Source organism: Leptopilina boulardi, unplaced genomic scaffold, assembly GCF_019393585.1.
Source record: "Leptopilina boulardi isolate dan_hultmark-lab unplaced genomic scaffold, ZJU_Lbou_2.1 LbouV2_165, whole genome shotgun sequence".
NCBI lineage: Eukaryota > Metazoa > Arthropoda > Insecta > Hymenoptera > Figitidae > Leptopilina > Leptopilina boulardi.
The window spans coordinates 4,007,794-4,029,478 of NW_026137713.1; the positions used below are offsets into that span (position 1 = coordinate 4,007,794).

General features: G+C 27.6%; 5 protein-coding genes across 6 annotated transcripts; 1 reads left to right on the plus strand and 4 right to left on the minus strand.

Annotated features, from left to right (window-relative positions):
* Positions 1-457: 457 nt before the first annotated feature.
* LOC127277364 (venom acid phosphatase Acph-1-like) lies at positions 458-13,905 on the plus strand. Of its 2 annotated transcripts, none has more exons than XM_051298457.1 (6): positions 458-638; positions 12,389-12,499; positions 12,648-12,913; positions 12,991-13,274; positions 13,357-13,568; positions 13,643-13,905. In XM_051298457.1, the coding sequence occupies exons 2-6, from the start codon at positions 12,410-12,412 to the stop codon at positions 13,787-13,789; spliced, it is 999 nt and encodes a 332-aa protein (XP_051154414.1). In that variant the 5' UTR covers positions 458-638; positions 12,389-12,409; the 3' UTR covers positions 13,790-13,905. The 2 variants fall into 2 exon arrangements, with proteins under 2 accessions (XP_051154414.1, XP_051154413.1); XM_051298456.1 differs by lacking the exon at positions 458-638 and adding an exon at positions 11,931-12,253.
* LOC127277363 (uncharacterized) lies at positions 762-3,043 on the minus strand. Its single transcript, XM_051298454.1, has 2 exons — positions 1,992-3,043; positions 762-1,232 (listed from the first exon to the last, which is right to left on the minus strand). The coding sequence occupies exons 1-2, from the start codon at positions 2,774-2,776 to the stop codon at positions 803-805; spliced, it is 1,215 nt and encodes a 404-aa protein (XP_051154411.1). The 5' UTR covers positions 2,777-3,043; the 3' UTR covers positions 762-802.
* Positions 3,551-5,240, minus strand: LOC127277361 (uncharacterized). The gene is made up of 2 exons (XM_051298452.1): positions 4,260-5,240; positions 3,551-4,019 (listed from the first exon to the last, which is right to left on the minus strand). The coding sequence occupies exons 1-2, from the start codon at positions 5,132-5,134 to the stop codon at positions 3,614-3,616; spliced, it is 1,281 nt and encodes a 426-aa protein (XP_051154409.1). The 5' UTR covers positions 5,135-5,240; the 3' UTR covers positions 3,551-3,613.
* LOC127277359 (uncharacterized) lies at positions 5,319-7,088 on the minus strand. The gene is made up of 2 exons (XM_051298451.1): positions 6,122-7,088; positions 5,319-6,041 (listed from the first exon to the last, which is right to left on the minus strand). The coding sequence occupies exons 1-2, from the start codon at positions 6,964-6,966 to the stop codon at positions 5,420-5,422; spliced, it is 1,467 nt and encodes a 488-aa protein (XP_051154408.1). The 5' UTR covers positions 6,967-7,088; the 3' UTR covers positions 5,319-5,419.
* Positions 7,485-9,080, minus strand: LOC127277362 (uncharacterized). Its single transcript, XM_051298453.1, has 2 exons — positions 8,148-9,080; positions 7,485-7,922 (listed from the first exon to the last, which is right to left on the minus strand). Exons 1-2 carry the CDS (start codon positions 9,005-9,007, stop codon positions 7,532-7,534), a joined length of 1,251 nt encoding a protein of 416 aa, XP_051154410.1. The 5' UTR covers positions 9,008-9,080; the 3' UTR covers positions 7,485-7,531.
* Positions 13,906-21,685: the final 7,780 nt, after the last annotated feature.

The window sequence follows — 21,685 nt, forward strand, 5'->3', positions numbered from 1 at the left end:
ACATAGCAATAATCAACTTTTAGGTTTTTCCTATAATTTATATTTAAATACCCCATTATTTTTCAATATTTTGCAAATTATACCTAATTTTGAATTTAGAGATTATAATGAGATTATGACTACTGGGTAAATTTTAGGGGGGCGACATTTTCTAACCACAAAAGATCGTATCGATATTTAAGGACTGTAAATATACCAACAATACTGTAATTATGTACAGAAAATATTCAATATTTTCTTTTAAAATTATTTTTCACTTTATGACTAAGGATTAAAAACCCAAATAGTTAAAATCTAATTATGTTTTGACTCCATCCCCACCAGTTAGGGTAATTAGTGTATTATATGCAGTTTATAAGGACCAGAATTCCCTATATAAACTCGCATTCTGTATTTAGTCATTGCAGAAAGTAGTTGATTTCTTACTCATCATAGTTTTGTAAAAATTTCTTCACTTTACTTACTGTAAAATTAAATTGTGAATTTAATTATCGATTATAATTGTGTTTCAAAAATATAAAATAATAATAAATTTTTTTTATTCAGTATTGTGTTTAAAGAAAATGAAGCCTAAACACGAAGGAGAAAAGGAATAAGGAATCTTAAACCACACTCAGCGAAGGACTTCAATTAAACAGGTTAGTGAATTATAAAAAAATATACATTTTTTTTAATAGGCTTTTATTAATAATTTTTTTGGCATATATTTTTTACACCAAAATAAAGTATAGAAAATAATACTGGAAACATTTTTTGTTTCTCTTTTAAAAAACATCATTTTTTTTTAAACAAAATAAAATATTCATAACATATCAGTAATAAATTCTTCTTCCACTATTGCTTGAAATAATTCCTCAAGATTATTTTTTAATCTATATTTATATTCTTGAACAGTATTAAATTGTTTTAAAACTAAATTTTTTGTATCAAAAGAAAGGCAATTCCACACCTCTTCCTTAGTTACTGCACCTTTTTTATTGATATTAGTAGTTAAAAAATCAATACTCATATAAGCAATAACTGCTGTCATTGCTTTAATTTTCAATTTTTTTATCGATTCATCAAATTCAACTCGTGGTAAAATTTTTTCAATATTTATTCCATCTTGTTTTAAATTTTTTTCTAAAAAATCATAATATAAATCAATAAGTTCATCAAAATGTTTTTGCCTCAATTTTTTCTCCGTTGTAAAATATAAAAAAATTAAGACATCAAAAGCCGGTGGTGCATATCTGCAAAAAAATTAGAATTATATTATTTATAATAAAAATTTAGCAGTTATTATTTTTATAGATACACGTATACAAATATTCAATGTGTGAATCGTGACAAATTAACAATTTTCTTATCGCATATTACGTGCGTGCCAATATTTCTGTTTCGTATTATTATTATTATTGAAAAATACAAAAAAAATAAATAATAATAATATTAGATTTTTTATTTTATAGTAATTTTTTTATATATTTTTTTTTTAAATTATACTGGTTCGGCGATAAAAACAAGTTTGTTCTATATCTGTTTTTTTTATATTTATTTCCCTTTCGATACTTCCTGTATATATATTATGAATATAAGTGATTTGATCAATATGGTGATTAAAATATTTCAATGTCATTTTATCCTTTATTTGAACTTTAAAGATTTTAAGTGGAGTCGCATTCGGTTCGAACGGAAGTAAACAAAATATAATACTCAGAAACTACACACATTCACTTTTGAAAGAGAAAGGGGGAATCACTTTAAAGAATTCTTACGCAACTTTAAAGTTTATTTACAATATACTTTTGAGAAAATATGCTCTTTTTTAAATCAATTATTAGAAATAAAATTTTTTAAATTAAATTTTCAAAATTAAATTTTCAAAATTAAATTTTCAAAATTAAATTTTCAAAATTAAAAATTAAGGTCTAAAAAAATTTTTTATTTTATTTGTTTATTTCTTTTAATTTAATTTATACATAAAGAGGAAAAATTGAAAAAAAACCTACCTGCATAATTGAAAATCCACTAGGCAACATTTTATTGGATTTTTATAAATATCAAATTGAAAAAGAATATTATTTGACCATAAATCACTGTGACAAAGTACTTTTTTTCCATTGAAATTTATTTCATCATAATATTCTTTTGCTTCTTTTCGTAATATTTTTTTCACTTTTGCCCATTGTTTATCACTTTTATCGGCAATAAAATCAATTATCCCACAAACACCTTCAATATTTGTTTTTATTGCTTGCGCCATTAAATTTTCAGGTGAATGTAAATTAATATTTTCATTTTTTAAAAAATTCAAAATTTTATTTTCCTTCATTTCAAAAATCAATGATCTTGAATGAAATTTGGCAATTGTTTTTAATGTAATTTTACAAAATTCCAAATTAAATGGTTTTAATTTATCTTGCATTTGAAAATTTTCTGACATATCTTCCAATAAAATAAAATTGTCCATTAAACCTAAAATGAAATTAGGTTTATTTTTAAATTTCATCGCAGGAAATAGTGTCTCATAGAGAACAATTTCATTATTAAAAACACACGATTGTCTTATAAAATTTTTTTGTTTTTCACCATTGGGCACTATTTTCAAAAAAAAACTAAACTCAGAAGGATTTGCAATATTTTCTTTACGTCCTTTTAAAATGAAATATTGTCCTAAATAACCCAACATTTCATTTTTTATTGGAACTATTTTTTCAATTAAAAATTTTTTATTCAATTGTTCTTGAATTGTTTTAAACCACTGTTCATGTGTCACAATTAAATCACACGCCATTTTTAAATTAAATTTTAAAACCTTGAACACAATTTTTTTTTTTTTAAAACACTTAAAATATATTTTAGAAAATAGCAGCTTTTATTTGGCGCAGGCGATGTTTAAAATAAGACGATGTGCTTTATAACGAACGATGAATAGGTACTGCTGATATTTTCATCGAGTATCACGTATCGAGAAGTTTACAATCAACACATACACATTTTTTTTACACGCATTTATTCTAATACATTAACACTCAAGTTATATTATACATATGTTACGTTTAAGAATTAATGAAGTGAACTGAAGTTAATTTTACTACGAATACTTCGTCCGGGGAATACCTGAAGTTTCAAGAAGAAACTTTCGGGGAAGTACTGAAAATTTTAAACTAAAAGTATATAAAAATTAAAAATGTTGTTTTTACAAAAATTTATATTAATATAAATATTAATTGTATAGTTAATTAAAAAAAAAAGTTCGCTTTATTCAGAAAAAAATATATGCCATTAAAACAATGTAAAATTCTATTGAATGAAAGTTTCCAATTGAAAGATCTACTTTATCGACAATAATGTAGAAATAATCTTTACAGGCTTACCAACGTTTAAAATATTATGCCTCTATACTGATTAATCAAAAATAAGTGGTTTCACTAAAATTAATCATTTCTAAAATCGATAAATATCTTTTATTTTATAAAAAAAAAAATATAAAATTTAGTCAATAAATGAAAAATGAAAGTATCAATATTAGATGAATTAAATTTAATATAAAAAAAATATTCATATGAAAAAAAATGCAAATTTTTTGATTGTAATAAAATATAAAAAAATATAAAATAAAAACGTAAGATTATATCGTCATCGTCATCCAATACAATTCAACAATTTCGTCGACTATTCTTTTTTTATAATCTCTATATTTTTTATTATTTTCACATGATAATTCCATTGAATCATTCCACAATTGTATTAATATATCTCGATATTCTTTTCCATATTTAGATTTTAAATCTTTACGTAATTCCTCATAGAGATTTAAAATTCCCTGCATTAAACCATAAATTCGATATTTTTTCATCATATCATTAAATTCAGAATATGGAAAAATAATAGAAGCATCGACTTGATTGTTATTTAAAATTTCAAATAATGTTTCATGATAGATTTTACAAAAAACATCTACTTTCTCATTTCTCATTTTTTCAGTTGTGTTCATATATAAAAATCCCCAGAGATCGTAAGCTTGAGATGAGTACCTATAAAAATTATATTTATAAAATTATATGAAATTTTTAAAAATTAATTTTTTAAATTAAAAACTCATTTATTAAATTTTTACTCTCCATTAATTAAATTATAATTATTGCATTAATTTAATTCTTTATAATTAATACAATTGTCATTAAAACAATTAATTATTGTCAGTTAAATGATTATGAGAAATAATAATAATAATAATATAATAATAAACTAATAATTTAAAAAAATACACTTACTTGGTGAATTGAAAGTTAATAAAGCAACATGTCACAGGTTCATTGATTTCATTGTAACGAAATAATAGATTTGATGCTACAAGATCCGAGTGGCATAATACGCGAAATTTGGAAAAATTTGGATTAGCAACAATGTCAAAAAATTTGCCAACCATCTCGAGAAAAATAATTTTAAATTTCTTATATTCTAATGTTTCCAATTCTTTAATCAAATGAAATGCATCTGACAAATTATAACCAATTTTTGAAAAATGCACTCTCAAATAACTTTCAGGTTGATTAATAAACATTTTCTCAGTGTTTGAATAATGTTTTGTATAGCCAATTAAAGGAAATGTTGTTTCTAATTTTTGATGATAAATAATTGATCTCGCATGAAATCTTGCGAGACATTTTAAAACAACAATACAATGCGATATATCGAGAGCTCGCATTTTATTGATTTTTCTATAATTTTTTGATTTCATATCTTCAATTATTAAAATAGCATCATTTTCAGCGTGAAAAAATTGTGGCACAATATCTTCGTCTTCAGTTTTCAATATTTTTTTAAATACACACGAATAAATTTCAATTTCACGATAAAATAAACCAATTGCTTTAATAAGACTAAATTGATTATTCACATTTTTAATGTGTCGAATTTTCAAAAATATCCTTAAAATTTGATGATTCAAATTTTGAACAATTGAATGATAATTAAATTCAATAATTGCGTATTTATTCCATTTGCTGTTTGAAGATTTTAGAAATATTAATTTTGGTGTCAATTCCATTAAATTAATAATATTACCCAAATGATCAGTTTTCTTTTCAATTATTTTTTTCACTGTCACATGCGATAGAATTAAATCCGGAGTTAATTCAATTTCCATTATTAATATATTTTTTTTTCTTAAATAAAATTTTAACAAGAAACAAAATTTATTTTGCTTGTATGAAATGGGAAATTTGATATAGAACTGACAATAAAACTGAAAATATTTGAATTTAGAGTGAGACAACTTTGTTTACTTTGTGGTATGGGTTTAAAAGAATTTGTAAATAAATACACAAAAATTTAAGAACAAAATAATTTATCAATTTTATTTAAAATTTAATACTGTCAAAGATTTTGATTTTAATTAAAAAAAAATTTAAATATAAAAATTATTCTTTTTTTAACGATGCATTACAAAATTAATTAACATTTGCTCGTCAACATCATCATCATCGTCGTCATCATCATCCTCATCATTGTCAGCGTCATCAGCTTCATCATCTTGTTCATTATCTGTTTGCATTCTTAATCCATTTTCAACTGAAACATCTGATGATTCGTCTTCGGATATATTTCGTGATGTTGGATAATCACTTTCATCTGATTCGTCACTTGGTTCTCTATTCATAAGCGATGAATATAATTCTAATAATGATTCGACAATTCTATTTTTTAAACGTCGAATTTTATCATATTCTTCACTATCAATTTCTGGTGAATTTTGCCATATTTTATGCCACGTCTTTCTATAATTTGGTCCATATTTGACTTTTACTTCTTGATGAAGAACATGATATATTGCCAAGACACCTTGCAACATACCATAGACACGATCCTTTTCCATTAAACTCACATATTCCTCATATGGAAATATATTTGCAGCATCGACACCACCTTCTGTCAAATATTTCGCCAATTCCTGATAATAAACCTGATAGAAATCATTGACACGTTCAGTTCTCAAATCCTTGTCAGCTGATGCATATAAAAATGTCCATATATCATAAGCCAACGATGAGTATCTGCAAAAAAAAAAAAAAAAATCATTAATTTTTGTAACATTCATTATAAAGTTAGTAGAAACTATAAAATTCTAACTTACTTGACAAATTGAAAATCAATCATACAACATTTATGAGGATTATCATCTTCATCGTAGGAAAATAAAAGATTTGATGTTTGTAAATCAGAATGACATAGTACTCTCATACTGGAAAATTCTTTATCCGTAATTGTTGGAAATAGTGCATTTGCTGCTTTTTGAAATTCATGAATAAAACGTTTTACATCGAGTGTCAATAATTGTGGTATAAATTGAAATACTTCAGTTAAACTATGACCAATTCCTGAATAATATTTTTGCATTAAACTATCATATGGTCGTAATTGTAATCTAACTTGCCATGTTATTTCACAATCGTCCAATAAACTATAACCACTAACTTTTTCCTCATAAATAATTGAACGCGCATGAAAACGCGCCAATGTTTTTAAAACACAACAACAATGTTCATATCCAATGCAACACATTTTTCCAATTGTTTGATAATTATTTGTTCCCATTTCATCAATAACAAGAACATGATTCATTTGTGCATAATAAAATTTTGGTATTATATCAGAATCTTCTAATTTCATTATTTTTGGAAATACAATAGCATACATTTCAGCTTCACGATTAAATAATCCTAAATTTCGTACTAAACTTTCTTCATTGCTATTTAATGATGGTGGAATTTTTACAAAACAACGAAGAATTTGTGGTGTATTGTCAAATGAAAGGAGAAAATAACGTCCAAATCGACCGATATAACGTTTACCGCATGTATAAATACGAACTGTTATTTTATTAATCTCCTCTGGTCCTAAGCCCTCAGTTTTTAAATACGCGATATCGCGAATAATTTGTTCACTAATTGAAAAACCAGGACAAATGTTTAATTCCATTTTTTTTTTTTTTAGAAAAGTTAATTAATTAATATTAAAATACACGTGAATTTTTTTTTTTCGATGGCTTTATAGTTTTAAAGACGGATTCCTTGTGGACAAAATTAATCCAACTGTCAATAATATGTTTGTCGTGATCCTTTTCAAATGACGAACCTTTCCCCTTCCTCTTTATTATTTTGTCAATAGAATGACGTGTTCTTTTTGAGAAAGAAATTGACAAATTTTTCATAATTTTAATTTTAAATAAACATTTTACAAAAAAAAAAACAAAACTACAAAATTTTGTTTTAAAATGTTTTTTATATATGTAAAAAATTACTCTCGTATTAACGAGTTAACTCATAATTTCGCTTATCAAATACAGTTGATTTTGTCAACCTTGAACCAATCACTGTTTTGAAAGTTTTTCATTTCTTAGTATTTATTCTAATAAATACTATATACTAATATATAAATTCAATTAAACACATACATATTATTAAACATAGAAAATTTATTCAATATAAAATATTATTTTTATATATATATATATATATATAATTTATAACAAATTTTATTTTAATCAAATAATAAATTCTTCAAGATTACAATAAAGATCTAATAAATTGTCTCTCATTCTCATTTTATATATTTCTTGATTTTTAAATTCATTTATTACAATATTTTCCAGTGGTTTTAATTGTTTTACTCTTTGTTGTGTAGAATCAATTCCCAAAAGACTAACACTCATTGTAGCATAAGCTTGAATCATACAATGAATTTTTAATTTTGATATCGATTTTTCTAATTGCTCAAATGGAAAAATATCGAGTATATTTAAATTTGCCTCATTCAATGATTCAGTTAATGTTTGATAATAAATTCTTAATAAATTATCAAGTTTCTCGCGGCGTAGATTTTTTGATGTGGTACAATACAGGAAATATAATAAATCGTATGCAGGGGCACAATATCTGTATACAAAGAAAAATGATTAAATAATAATTATAATGAGAGAGTGTAAGGTGAAAAGATTATCAGTGAAACAAGAAAAAACTTTGCTTTCACATATATACAAAGTATAATAATTTTTGATAAAAAAAAGTAAAAATAAACTCATTTTTAACGATAATATTATTAATAAAAAAAAAAAAAAAAAAGTAATAAAGAAAAACTTTAATTAAATAATTAATAATTACCTTGCCATTTGAAAATCAATAAAGCAACATTCTTTGACTTTTTTATTTTCATCATATTTAAATAAAATATTATTTGTCCATAAATCGGCATGTACCAATACATTTAATTCATTATTCCTTGGTTCAGTAAATTTAAAATGATTAGAGCCAATTTTTTCAATTTTTCTTTTATATTCCTCACGTTTATTTTCATCAATTTCTATTAAAAGATCTGTTAAAAACTTTAAATTTTCGACAAAATAATTTAAAGTATATTGAAAATTATTATCATTTAAATTGATAAATATTTTTTCACTATGACACCAATTGTAAATATTGATTTTTTCTTTTTTTTCAAAAATTATTGATTTTGCATGAAAATATGCAATAAATTGAAAAACAATTACACAATGTTCAAATGAAATAAAATCATATTTATTTAAAATTTGATAATTCACCATATCTTCTAAAACAATACAATTGTCTGTACCAAAAAAATATTTTGGAATACATTGTATTTCCATCGATGATGATGATGATGATGATGATGATGATGATGATGATGATGATGATAATAGTTTTGGTAATATTTTCATATAAAGCCCAACTTCAATTTGAAAACATCCATTTTCCATAACAAAATTATTTTGTATTTCATCCGATGGTGGTAGTTTCACAAAAAATTTTAAATATTCCATTTTATTTGTTTTTTTATTTTTATAATTGACATTAAGACTATAATATTGTCCTAAAAAACCTTCGGACTGATTTCGTGGCACAAATTTAAAAATGCAATTTTTTTTATCTATATTATTTAAGCGGAGATTTTTTTTAATAATTTCAAAACACTTTTTTTGACATATACTTTTTTCCTGTTGCATTATTTCTTTATTATTATTATATTTATTTTGTAAAATTCACGTCTTTACTCACTTATTACAAGCAACTGAATGGAGAGGGATAAATATCGTAATATTTTTTTTGTTAAGTTTTATCTCAAGAAATATATGTATTTCAACACTATTAAAAAAAAAGCTGTGATAAGAATTCACTCACAATGTTAATTTCCTTTTTTTTGGAAGCATATATTGTATATGTAAAAAAATTTTCTGATAATAAAATTCTATGAATAGAACATAAAAACAGTAAAGTAGAGAAAATAAATATATCTCATATGTTTAAATTTAAAAAAAAAAAAAAAAAACTTTTTGAAAATAATATTGTCAGTGATTTTTATTAATAGATCGAATTTTATATTCATGGCATATTTTATATGGAATATGGAATATGGGAATTGAGAAAAATCGTAATCGACCCCTCCCCCCCATACCACGTGTTGCCTTACCCCTATTTTTTTATAGGTAACGATCAATTCTAACAGATGTTGAGTGTCAGGGCAAAAAAGAAAGGGTTGTAAGAACCCAATAAAGGGTGGTAGAAGATCTATGCTCTAATAATCGAAGAAAAAAATGTCCAATGAAAGAAATTTACTGCCTCTACTAATTAAGAAAGAGTCTTTGTGACCAAGCAGCCCTCTTTTTTTTTTCTCTCTCTCTCTCACTCTCCTTCAAGTATCTCAACCCTTTAGTCGTCGACTATCCAGTGGAAGAATTAATTAATTCAGAATGTATCAATTAAGAATAAAATTTACTCTTCAGCATGAACTTGTTTTAATTCCATCTCTCTTTTTTATTGAATCGTTTGAAATAAAAGAAAAATATTTTCTCTTCCCCATATATATATATATATTTCTTTTCTCGAACGATGGTAGAGGATTTTTTTTTCGTTCTTTTTATTGCAAATTGGACGTGAAAAATGACGCCTTGATTAATCTGGTGGATAATTTAAAAATGAAGGGGTTGCTGTCGACGCGAGAAAGACGTGGATAAAAATGCAAGACGCGAAATTGCCAATCAACGAAGGAGAGCGCAAGGGATGAATAAAGAAAGAGAGATAGAGGAGTTTGGTGCGTAACTTAGTTAAAAAATTATCCCTTTAAGTGAATCTCATTGGTTCGCTTGAACGCGCACGTTTAAGAGTGTCGATTTAAATTTTTTTTTTCGGGAATTATTTCACCTGACAATAATATCGATTCTTTTCTAATTACATTAATTTTGAAAATAATTTATTATTGGTAGATAATTCTTTAGGTATATATATAGTGAGAAAAAAGAGAGGGGAGGGAGGGGGTAGGGGGGGTTGTAGAAAAGAGGTGACACATGTGTTCAAAAGTCGACTGATCTTTGCCGACTCTCGTATCATGGTCGCGGTAAAGTCTCTCGTTAAAGACCATAAAGGTTGGATCTTTGGTCGATTGCTCGCCGAACGCAAGAACTTAATTTGTCTCTTGGAACGCGATATCGGGTTTGATTTTCAAAAAAAAAAAATTTACATTTCCACAAATATTTCTTTTCAATTCCTTTTTTTTTCTATATCCTTTGGATCTAGGATGTCCTCCGGAATATCACAAAAAATGACAGGAATCATCAATATGCCTTCACGTATATTGTGTGAAGAGACCTTTATTTTAAAAGTGCGTGTATGGGTCGTAAATACAAAGAGGAGTCGATAAGTTAGTAAACTAATTAGCAGGCCCTGCCGACAAAGACGATCTCCTCGGAGTCAGGGCTCGTCTGTCGCCAAAGTTTTTTATACACAATTCCCTCTTCATCCCACTATATGGGGGTCCCTCTTTCACGTATTTGATTTTATTTTCTCTTCAATTCCTTTTCCCTTTCCACTTTGGGATTTCTCCTCGTTTCTTCTTTACGAGCCTCTACTGCGTTGCTTCCCACGGGAGCGTGATTTCTCGTGAAACATGTCCTCCCCCCCTCCCCCTCCAAACATCATCCATATCGCTATATGGGAATCGATATCGATAGAATTTCTAAAGATGACACAAAAATCATTTTTCTTTTGATTTATAAATATACTCTCTAAATCTGAATTAGTTAAATTTTACTAATTGTTATTAAAAGTTACTAATAATTAGTAAAATTTTACTAATTCAGAAGCAAAAAGTGAGTCACTAATTCAAATTAGTAAACATTTTTACTAATTCAGATTTAGAGAGTAAATTTTAATTCAATTATATTTTTTAAAAAATGAAAACAAATTTCTAAATAAGTAGAATGATAAATAAAAAATAAAACAATTTGAAGTATATATATATATATATGAAAACCTGAGAAATGTTAAAGTGACATTGTTAATTATTGTTTTCGGTATCATGTACCTTTGACATATTAACTGCATGGGGAAATAGTAAAGCATTACACTGCATTTCAATGAAAATGTGAAATACCTTTTCGAGTTTTGTTATAATAATGGAAGCCGGAAAATGTGATATTTCCACAGCCTAAAGCAAAAGATACCGAATCTATTATTCTCATCGCCCAGTGGCACTCAAACTTTTATATTTCTATTGTTCTTCTACTATTATATTTATCAACACTCTATATATATATAGCATATACTATTGAAATTAAAATTAAATACATATTATTTCATTTTTAATGAATAATAATTTAATAACAATATATATATATATATATATATATATTATTTTTATTTATTTATTTTTATTAATAGCTTTATAATTTATTTATAATTTAAATTTTGATATATAAATTTTATTTTTGATGGAAAAAAAAAAAAATTTATTAATCTGTAAATAAATTTCTGACGTGATTTATAATAAATTTTTCATCATCGCATCGAATTTGATAAAATTCAAACAATAACGGATTTATTATATAGAGGCCTATAAAATGTTACAGCACTGAAAGTTCTTATCATTTTGTTAGACTGAAATAAAACCACAGTAGAATGTCATAACAAGCTTTATCAGTACTCTGCATATTCAACAAGAAAATGTGAAACATTGTGATGTTCTGTCATTTTTGTTTTTTTTTAATAAGAAAAATCATTTAAATAATAATTTAAAAATATATCTTAAATATATTTACATATATAGATAGGAAATAGAAATTCCAATAGGAATGAAAATCGCGTATTATGTGGCAGCTTCCGTGTTTATACTTATTACATTGTCATTGACAATTTTTCTACTTCTTCAGTTTGTTTATTCCGATGATGAAAAGCCAGAACTTGAATTAACCATTGTTGTAAGCAAATAGTTTGATTCGTATAAAATTGTTTTTTAAAAAATAACTTAATAATTTTAATCAAAAAAATGTTATCTAAATATAATAAAATATAAAAATTTTTGGTAATAAAGTAATTTTTTTTTTTATATTCAGGTCTTTAGAAATGGTGAACGAATGCCATACACTGATGCAGGAGAAGGCTATAAAGACAATCCAAACGTGGAAAACAATTATTTTCCAATTGGACAAAGTGGATTAACAAATGTAAGTTTTTTCTTGTTACACTAAATGTTATTATTTTAATTTAAAAATTAGTTAATTTTTCATCATTAAAAAATAAAAAGAAAGTCAAAGTTTTTTAAATCCTAATTATTATTTTCTAATATACTAAATAGATTTAATATAATTTTAGGAGGGAAAACTAAAAGAATATAAATTAGGTCAATTTCTTCGTGAAAAGTATAAAGATTTTTTAAATTCAATTTATCAATATGAAATTATTGAAGCTCGTAGTACAATGTATGATTGGACAAAAGTTTCTTTGGAATTAGTACTTGCTGGATTATATCCTCCAGATAGTTTACAAATTTGGGATTCATCAATTAATTGGCAACCAATTCCTTTTCAATATGAACCAGAAACAAAAGATGTTTTATTAACTTCAATGAATTGTCCTCGGTATAAATAAAAATAAATACCTTTTTTTTTTATTCCCGACAATTTAAATTATGGTTTTTTTTTTCTTTTCAATATAGCTATTTGCAAGAACTGGAAAATATAAAGCAAAATACTGAAATTAAAGAAAAATTAATAAAATTTGAAAATTTAATGGAAAATTTAACAATATTCACTGGACAGCAAATAAATAATTTAGATGATTTATATAAAATTTATTTCACTCTTAAAATGGAACATAAAATGAAACTCAAATTACCAAAATGGTCAAATTATATTTTAAATAATACTCAAATCATGGAGGCAATATTATTTGATTTTGAATTAATGACTTATAATGATTTAATGAAAAAATTGAGTAGTGGTATAAAATTTTATTAATAGTAAAAAAAAAATTAATTTCTATTTAACGAATGAATATAATTAATATTTAATAATTTTTTCAGGTTCCATTATTAATAAAATATTAGATGAAATGATTATGATACAAAATGGAGTCATTAGAAAGGGACCAAAAATTTATCTATACAGTGCACATCATCGTAATCTTATCATGTTACTTTCTGCATTTGGAGTTTATAATAAGTTGCATATACCTGAATTTTCAAGTGCAATAATAATTGAATTATACACATTAAATAACAATCATTATGTACAGGTATGATCATAATGTTTTTTTTTTCACTTTAAAGACAATTTTTTAGCATTAATTTTTTTTGTATAAAATTTCAGATACTCTATTATTTGGGAATATCTTCTAAAATTGAAATTCTAAAAATTCCCGGATGTTTAAAATTATGTCCTCTAGATGAATTTCTTAAATTGATGAAACCCGTGTTGCCAGAGAAAAATGAAAATCTTTGCATTCAAGTTTTTTGATAATTTTCGTGATGTTTTAATAATAATATAAAGTGTAGAAAACAATTACAATTTATATTTCCTTCTTTGAATATTAGTCTTTAAAAATATAGAATTTTTTAGTCTCTATTCTCATATGTGAGATTCTAAAATTATTATATCATCCCAATTAAAAATCATATTTTTTTGGTGATATTTAATTTCGATTTCGACAAAAGAAGAATTCTCTCTCAAAAAAAAAAAAAATTCCCTTTAATATTCTGTCATTGAACCATACCGATCAGTATACTTGATTGTAAATTTTTTTTCTCTCGATAAAAGACAAAATCATTTTTGTTGATATATTTATTTTGATTTCAACAAGAGAAGAAAAGAAAATTAATAACATTTTCTTTTAATAAATTATAGTATATTCTCTCCCAATATACTTCTTATCTTAAAAAAGAAAAGATCCCATTGAACTATCTTATATTTTCTTTTTTCTCTCGACAAAAGACAAAATCATTTCTTTTAATTTATTTTGATTTCGACAAACGAAATTTAATAACATTTTCATTTAATGAATTTATCAAGTATATATATTCTATTCCAAATATACTTCTTTCCCTTAAAAAAGTTGTTTATTACCAACTTCACTTTTACTTAATTTCAACGATTCATTTTCACTTTATTTTTAATTCAGCTTCATCTCTTGTATTCTTTTACATCAGAATGGATAACTGAAATAATTTTTTCTTTCATAATAATTTCCCAATTACTTTTGAGTTATGATTGCAGAAGCAGTTGTCTCGTTATATATATATGATAGAAGTTCTCTCGATTTGGTAACGATCCTTTTGCAGTAAGCTATATGGCAGTATGATGACAATGGTAATTATTATTGTTGAAGCTGAAATTTCAATTTTGCGATTGATGCATCTTCCAGCGCAGCATCCACATTGGGAAATCTAACGAAAGGGTGGATAAGAGAGAGAGGGAGGACGAGCGTACTAAGAGAGACAGAAAAGGAAGAGGGCCGCAAACACAGGTATAGTAAACCGTAACCACAGCGTTAACCGGTAGACTGCTTAGATGCGAACCAACTAGAAACCATCATAAAGGTTCAGTTCTCCCTTTGATATGGCAAACGGTAACGTATTTAGTTAAACATATCATTCGGTTTCTATATATATCTATTGTGAGCTTGGAAGAACAAACTTCCTATTCGTTTGAAGGCCTCTAGAAACGACCGGTAGCAAGAGTATAAAAGCTAAATAATGCTTTGTTAAAATTATTTCTTCAAACAAAACAAAATTCAAAATAGAATCATATTTTTAAAACAAGAAATTTTTTTTTAAAATTCTTTTTACGTAACCCATTTTTTAAAATACAATATCGACTTGTCACTTTTACTACCATAAAGGCGTTAAGTGAATAAAGGAATTCCCAATGCCGTTCGCAAGTGAAATGGCAAGGATCAAGAGAACCGGCAAAACCAAAGAGAAAACCCCGCCTATAATGACCGGCATACCTTGCTCGTTCAACTTTAGAGAAGACGACGTGCCTCGATAGATTCATCGAATACTATCGAAAGAATTTCGCGAACAATCCAGACCAATCGACACACTGGTCTTGGGAACCAGTTGCCGATCCACGTCTCAAACGTATCGTTCGTCCGTCCGTCCCTCTCTTATTGCTAAAAGTTCCTCGCGAATCGTTCAAAAGAACCAATGTAAATTGCAATTCATCTGCCCCCCCCCCTTTCTTCACCCCCCTGGTTCCAAATTTTACCGACATCGACCAAATTGGCACCAGGACAACAACAACACAAGAGAAAGAGAGAGAGAGAGAAAGAGCTGACCCTTCGTGTGAGAACCGAGGCCGTCGGCCTTAAATCAAGGAGACCCTAATTCCAGCAAAAAACGCGTTCGCGCACGCGGGGCGTTGTTCCCAGGATCAGCTGGTCGGCTGACGACATTTCTTAAAGTCGCATACCAACCCCCTCATCAACCGGTTTTAATTTCAACTCGAAACTGTTTTTCCTTTTTTTTTTTTACGAAAAGAAAAAACATAAATTGGGGCAAAATTTGATATTTTTAACTTCCGACTATAGATCCTTGGATATTCGATCAGAATAACTTCCAAATGGAATTTTTTTGTATTTTCCGTCCGTTTTCCGATTTTAAAAATTTTTACCCGAACATGAATTACATTTTTCTAAATATTGTCTACTATGCTCTTGAAATCTGTTGTTTTTTTTTACTTTACCGAACAAAGTGCAACCCCCCCCCACCCTTATCCCAGGGGGGGAATTATATCTCTGAAGGTTATAGACCTCTTTCTTTGACACGAGTCAAAGTAATATTTATCTCCTTGTCTTTCTTACATGAAGAAAATGTCGTCAGTTGGGTATCATACCAGAAAGAGTATATATATATATATACGAGATATCACCTGCGTTATACTCGTGGATAAGACAAGAAACACGTAGAATGCAGGCGGTCCGACCTTGGCTAGGTCGAGCGTGTTGCATCGCGCACATGCGGCACTGATTGAGCCGCATGTGGAAGCTCTGCTTTTGAAACGAGTCCTTTTAAACTTTAAAGCCCACTTTTAAATGCAGTACATTTAGAAACTTGTATTATATTTCAATTGGTATTTATATAATATCATTTTAATATAACTTCTTTTTTTATTAATTTTATTAACTATATAGATTAACACATAATCTTTTAAATAATTTTCCATCATTGATATACGAAATTGATCCATATAAATTATTGGTGGGTAAAACAATTTTGTTTTTTTTTCAAATATTTACGTAAGTTCTTGCTATTTTTTAAAAATATAGGTAAAAATTGCATATTTATCATAATTTTGCATTCTTTTCCAAACTTTTGTATAATCTGGTCTATATGGTTTTATAGTCTTTAGAGGAGAAAAGTAAAAGCATATCCACATAATCCAATTCTAAAGCTTCCAAAGATTTTTTTAATCTTAACTATTCACTTACTTACCACTTATTTACTATTCATTTATTAACTATTCACTTATTTCCTATTTACTTACTTACTACTCACTTACTTACTACTCACTTATTTACTATTTTACTTACTATTCACTATTCATTTATTGAACTGTGTATAAGTTCAAAAAACAATTTTTTAAACACGCCAGTTAAGATACAATATATGGGGCCGTCCATAAATTACGTAAGACTTTTAGGGGGGGGTCAAGTATTTCTTACGACCAATAGCAAAAAATGGCGCTAATGCATGTAAAAAATCTTACATAGGGGAGGGGGGGGGGTTCAAATGACCAGAAAAAAGTCTTACGTAATTTATGGACGACCCCTATGTAACGCATTTTGAAAAAAGGGACCTTAGTAGCAAAAAAAATTAAAGGTTATGTTCTTAAAACAAATTATTGATAATAATTTAAGTCTTTATTACATTCAAAAATATTCAATACCCAGAAAGATTCCCCGGAAAGTGCCCCCTGGAGGTTCTATCAGAATTCCGCCGGAACTTCCAACGTATAATTCCGTTGGAATTTCATCGGCGTTCCAAAGAATTTCCGATGGGATTCCGTCAAAGTTCCGACGGAATTAAGACTCTAAAAATTTTGAAAGTTAATCGGAATTCCGTCGGAATCCCATCGGAAATTCTTTGGAATTCCGATGGAATTACGTTGGAAGTTCCGGCGGAATTCTGATAGAACCTCCAGGGGGCACTTTCCGGGAAATCTTTCCAAGTATGGGTAAAAACTAATTTTAATTTTACGCAAAAAGAAATTTTTAATCAAGGTAAAACTATTGTAAACATAACCTATAATTCATTTGCTTCTAAGGTCCCTTTCTTAAAATCTCGTCACATATATATGATATAATATTGAATCTGTCTGACAGTCCTAAGCCTGTAAACACAGAAAAAACCTAAACTCTCAAAATGAGTTGAATTTGACTAAATTTGAAATGCAACAAAAATTAGCCTACGTGGCGCCATCTTAATGACTAATTTTTGTTACACTTCAAATGAATTCAACTTATTTTGAGTTCAAGGTTTTTTCAGTGAAAGTGTGAAGGAAAAATTATAAGAATGTGAGGAAAATTTTTCATATTGCCAATGTAGATTAAATAAAAATTTTCGTGTATGGAGTGAAAAGGAAGTTTCTATTCACTTTCAGCATATATATAGGCATATAGTGTAGAATTAGGTGCGAGCCCAAAAAAACGATATAAGATATCAGTAAGGCGAATTGGTGGGTTCTAAAGGGTAACAGGTGGTCGAGCAGGAAATACAGACTATCTGTATATGTATAAGAGCAGATACTGGCAAGTAGTTAGCATAACAATTGCAAGCGGCTACTATGTTCTACTATATAGTGTTTGGTCGAATGATTTATGCGTAAACACATATGCGTAACAAGTTATACACGCGTTTCAGTCGTTTTAAACGTATATAGATGATTTTTAACAATAGATGTCTCACTTTAAAACCATATTTATATAAATAATTAGTAATTTTTTCTTTTTTATGAAAGTTTATCAAAAGCCCCCAACTGATTTGTTCCAATAGTGATAAAAATCGGTTATATTTCAACCCTTATATATACATAATAATGAAATTTGGTGAAACGATCGATTAAATGAAAAGTAGATTCGACATGGTGGCAGCAGATGCTTTTCATTACATTTACACAGTGTCTCTTGTAATAAACAAAATATATGGCACTTGATTGGCAAAAATTAGCAAAACTGAAGAATTAGAAATTGATATTAAAAAAAGAAGTGAGGAAACAAAAGTTTATAGGCAATATAGGAGCGAGAAAGTAAGAAAAGAAAAAAAATGTATATCCGCCGGAAATACATCATTTTTTGTCACGATCGCGACATTGAACGTTAAGTTATAGGTAAGTGGAGGAGAATGTCTTTGCAAAGTGCATCGATAGTTATCTTTTAACCGTCCCTCTTGTCAAGCGTGTGAACTAACTTTAACGGAAGTCTCTCTTTCTCTCTAATTTCCTTTTTGATTTATAAAAAAAATTCCCCATTTTGACAGGTTGGAAACCCAAATAGACAAATTGAGGCTAATTTTTATTTTAATTTTCAAATTCTTGGGAATTGATAATAAATTTTTTTTAAAATAGTCATTTTTCAATTCATTAAAGTGGATATTTTTTACGCGCACGGTAGCAAAATAAATTTATATTGATCGCTTGTGGAATCCCCAAATGGTTTTGCACGAGACACGCAAAGCAGTGTCCAGTAGGCGTAAGTTCACGCCTACTAATTACGATTGTAGACGTCGTTATACTCGCCACGAAACGAGCGCCGCGATCTTCGAACATATTATAAGAGAAACCCATCGCCTTACTTTAAAAGCCTCGGGAATATATATATATATATATATATATATAATAGTGACGAGAAAAACCTACACGGTATAACCAATCGAAACAAGAGAGAAGAAGAAGAAAAAGAAGACCGAAATGGAGGTGGAGGCGATTTTGCGTTGTGCGGCAGCCAACCGACCGTTTGCAGCCGGAGGTAATTACATTCGAGGAGTGACAAAAAGCCCGCGTCTTAATGCAAACGCGCGCCTCGCCGTAACTCGTTAATTATAGACCGCCTCTGATTGATCTTCGTATATAGCCATTCTCTAAAGAAAAACAAAAAATTAATAATAATAAAAAAAATTTTTTGGCGAAAGGGTTAAAATCGATACGAATCACCTCGTGGCACGCGTTCCCTGTGAAAAAAAAAATTAATTGAAAAATGCCGCCACTATATATATTAAAAAAAAACATCCACATGATTTGAAAAGATAATAAAAAAAAAAAATTCACAAAATTTGTCCCCAAAGCAAAATCATATGGAGAATATGTTGTGTAACAAGTTTATAAGTACAAATAGATGCAAATTTCATCTCTTGGTTTTGATAGCGCAACATCCCATGGTAAAGGATCAACATTTTCTTTCCCCTTGAGGGAGAGAGAGAGAGAGACAGTTGCCTATCAGTCCATGTGTCTCACGATCATATATGACGATCTTGTAAAGTGGATAACCGAATATGCGGATATTGGCTATACATATTTATAAGGGGCGCATGTCAGTACCGCACTTTCAAGATCCTTATAAACCCCTTATAGATTCACACTTCAGAGAATTTCCACCTGCCAACATATATAACCTCATTTTCAAAATATTGATTGCCTCTTGATAATATATGAATGTGTAACAAATAGAATTTATAATAAAGTTTTATGACTCTTCAATTACGGTTGTTGAATTTTTTTTTTTTTTGACGACGAAGTATATTTCAATTCACCTGGGTATTCACTATTTTACATCACTTCATTGTAAACTTGATGATATCATTTTGGAATATGCAACGTTTTGATTCGATATAAGGTATCAAATTGATTCAAATATTTGGATCATTTTTTCAAGAAATGATTAAAACTTGTTACTCGGGGGTTTTTGGGGTCGCTGATTACGAATTTGATGTCAGTTTTTGAAAATACAAAATGGCGGATCTAATATGGCGGACAAAGATTAAGAAATTAATTAAATTTTGTTGAAAATGGTTACTTGTGGCCTTTTGAGATTGCTAGTTATGAATATAGGCACAAAACATTAACGTTCTAGGAACGTTTTAAATACATATACACTGAAAAAAAAAATGCTATAGAATCTAAAGATATGCTATTGCGGGCTGTCAAAAGCAGATATTGTTGAATGAATAGCATATGTTCAAAATTTTAAAGCATTGCGTTTGAATCAAATACTTCATTATCAATTTTGAAAGTAATACTGTTCAAATCCGGTTGAATTTTTATTTTTTCGTCCGCCATATTGGATCCGCCATTTTGAATTTTTAAAAACGGACATCAAATACATAATCAGCGACCCCAAAAACCCCCGAGTAACAAGTTTTAAGCAAATCCGGTTGAATTTTTATTTTTTCGTCCGCCATATTGGATCCGCCATTTTGAATTTTTAAAAACGGACATCAAATTCGTAATCAGCGACCCCAAAAACTTTGAACGCGTTTTTCTCGAAAACTCATTTTTCAAACTGGTACAGAGCTTTTCTCGAAATCTACCGAACCGTTTTTGAAATCCCAAAAATTTTTCGATTCTTTATTTAAAAAACTGGTGCCTAAACCTCTAAAAACTCATATTTCTACCCCCTGTGTTTTTATATGGAGGTAAATTGACCCAAAAACACGGCGTTTTTGCGAGTTTTTGAGAAAAATGTACATAAAAAATAAAAAAAACCTTTAAAAAAAATCGTTTTTGAGGTTTAGGCACAAGAATATAAATCCTTATGAAGAGATTCCCGTTTGGAACTTGAATTTATGTATTACAGGTTGCCCGGAATCTAACGTACCAAAAAAAAAGTATCTTTTGGAAGACGCCACCTACAGCTATGAAATTGAACTAAATACACTCAAACATATTTTTTAAATTTTCTCTAATACGCAATGTGCTACAATGTCCAAAAATAGTTTTTACAATTTCTTTAATACTGTTCTTACAATAAAAAAATAAAATTCATAATAAAAGTATTTTTAATATCTGAATATATTCAGTGCAGTGAATAAATTAATTAATAAACTTGTCAATATAAGAGCATGACAGTTATACTTTGATACCAATTCAGGTATCAAAAAATGATCCCATATTCTGGATTATTTCTTGAAAATGATTCAAATATTTGTATCAATTTGATACCTTATATCGAATCAAAACGTTGTATGAGTTGATCTTAATTCTTGTATCAATTTGATATACACACAAGAAAACTGTGAATTAATATTGCATTTAGCAAAATTCACTTTTTATTTGTATATAAGTCAATGTGAGTTTTTTCACAGAGAGTAGGCGTGTGTTGTATTCACCCTCTCAGGAAACTATATATATATGACTATAAAA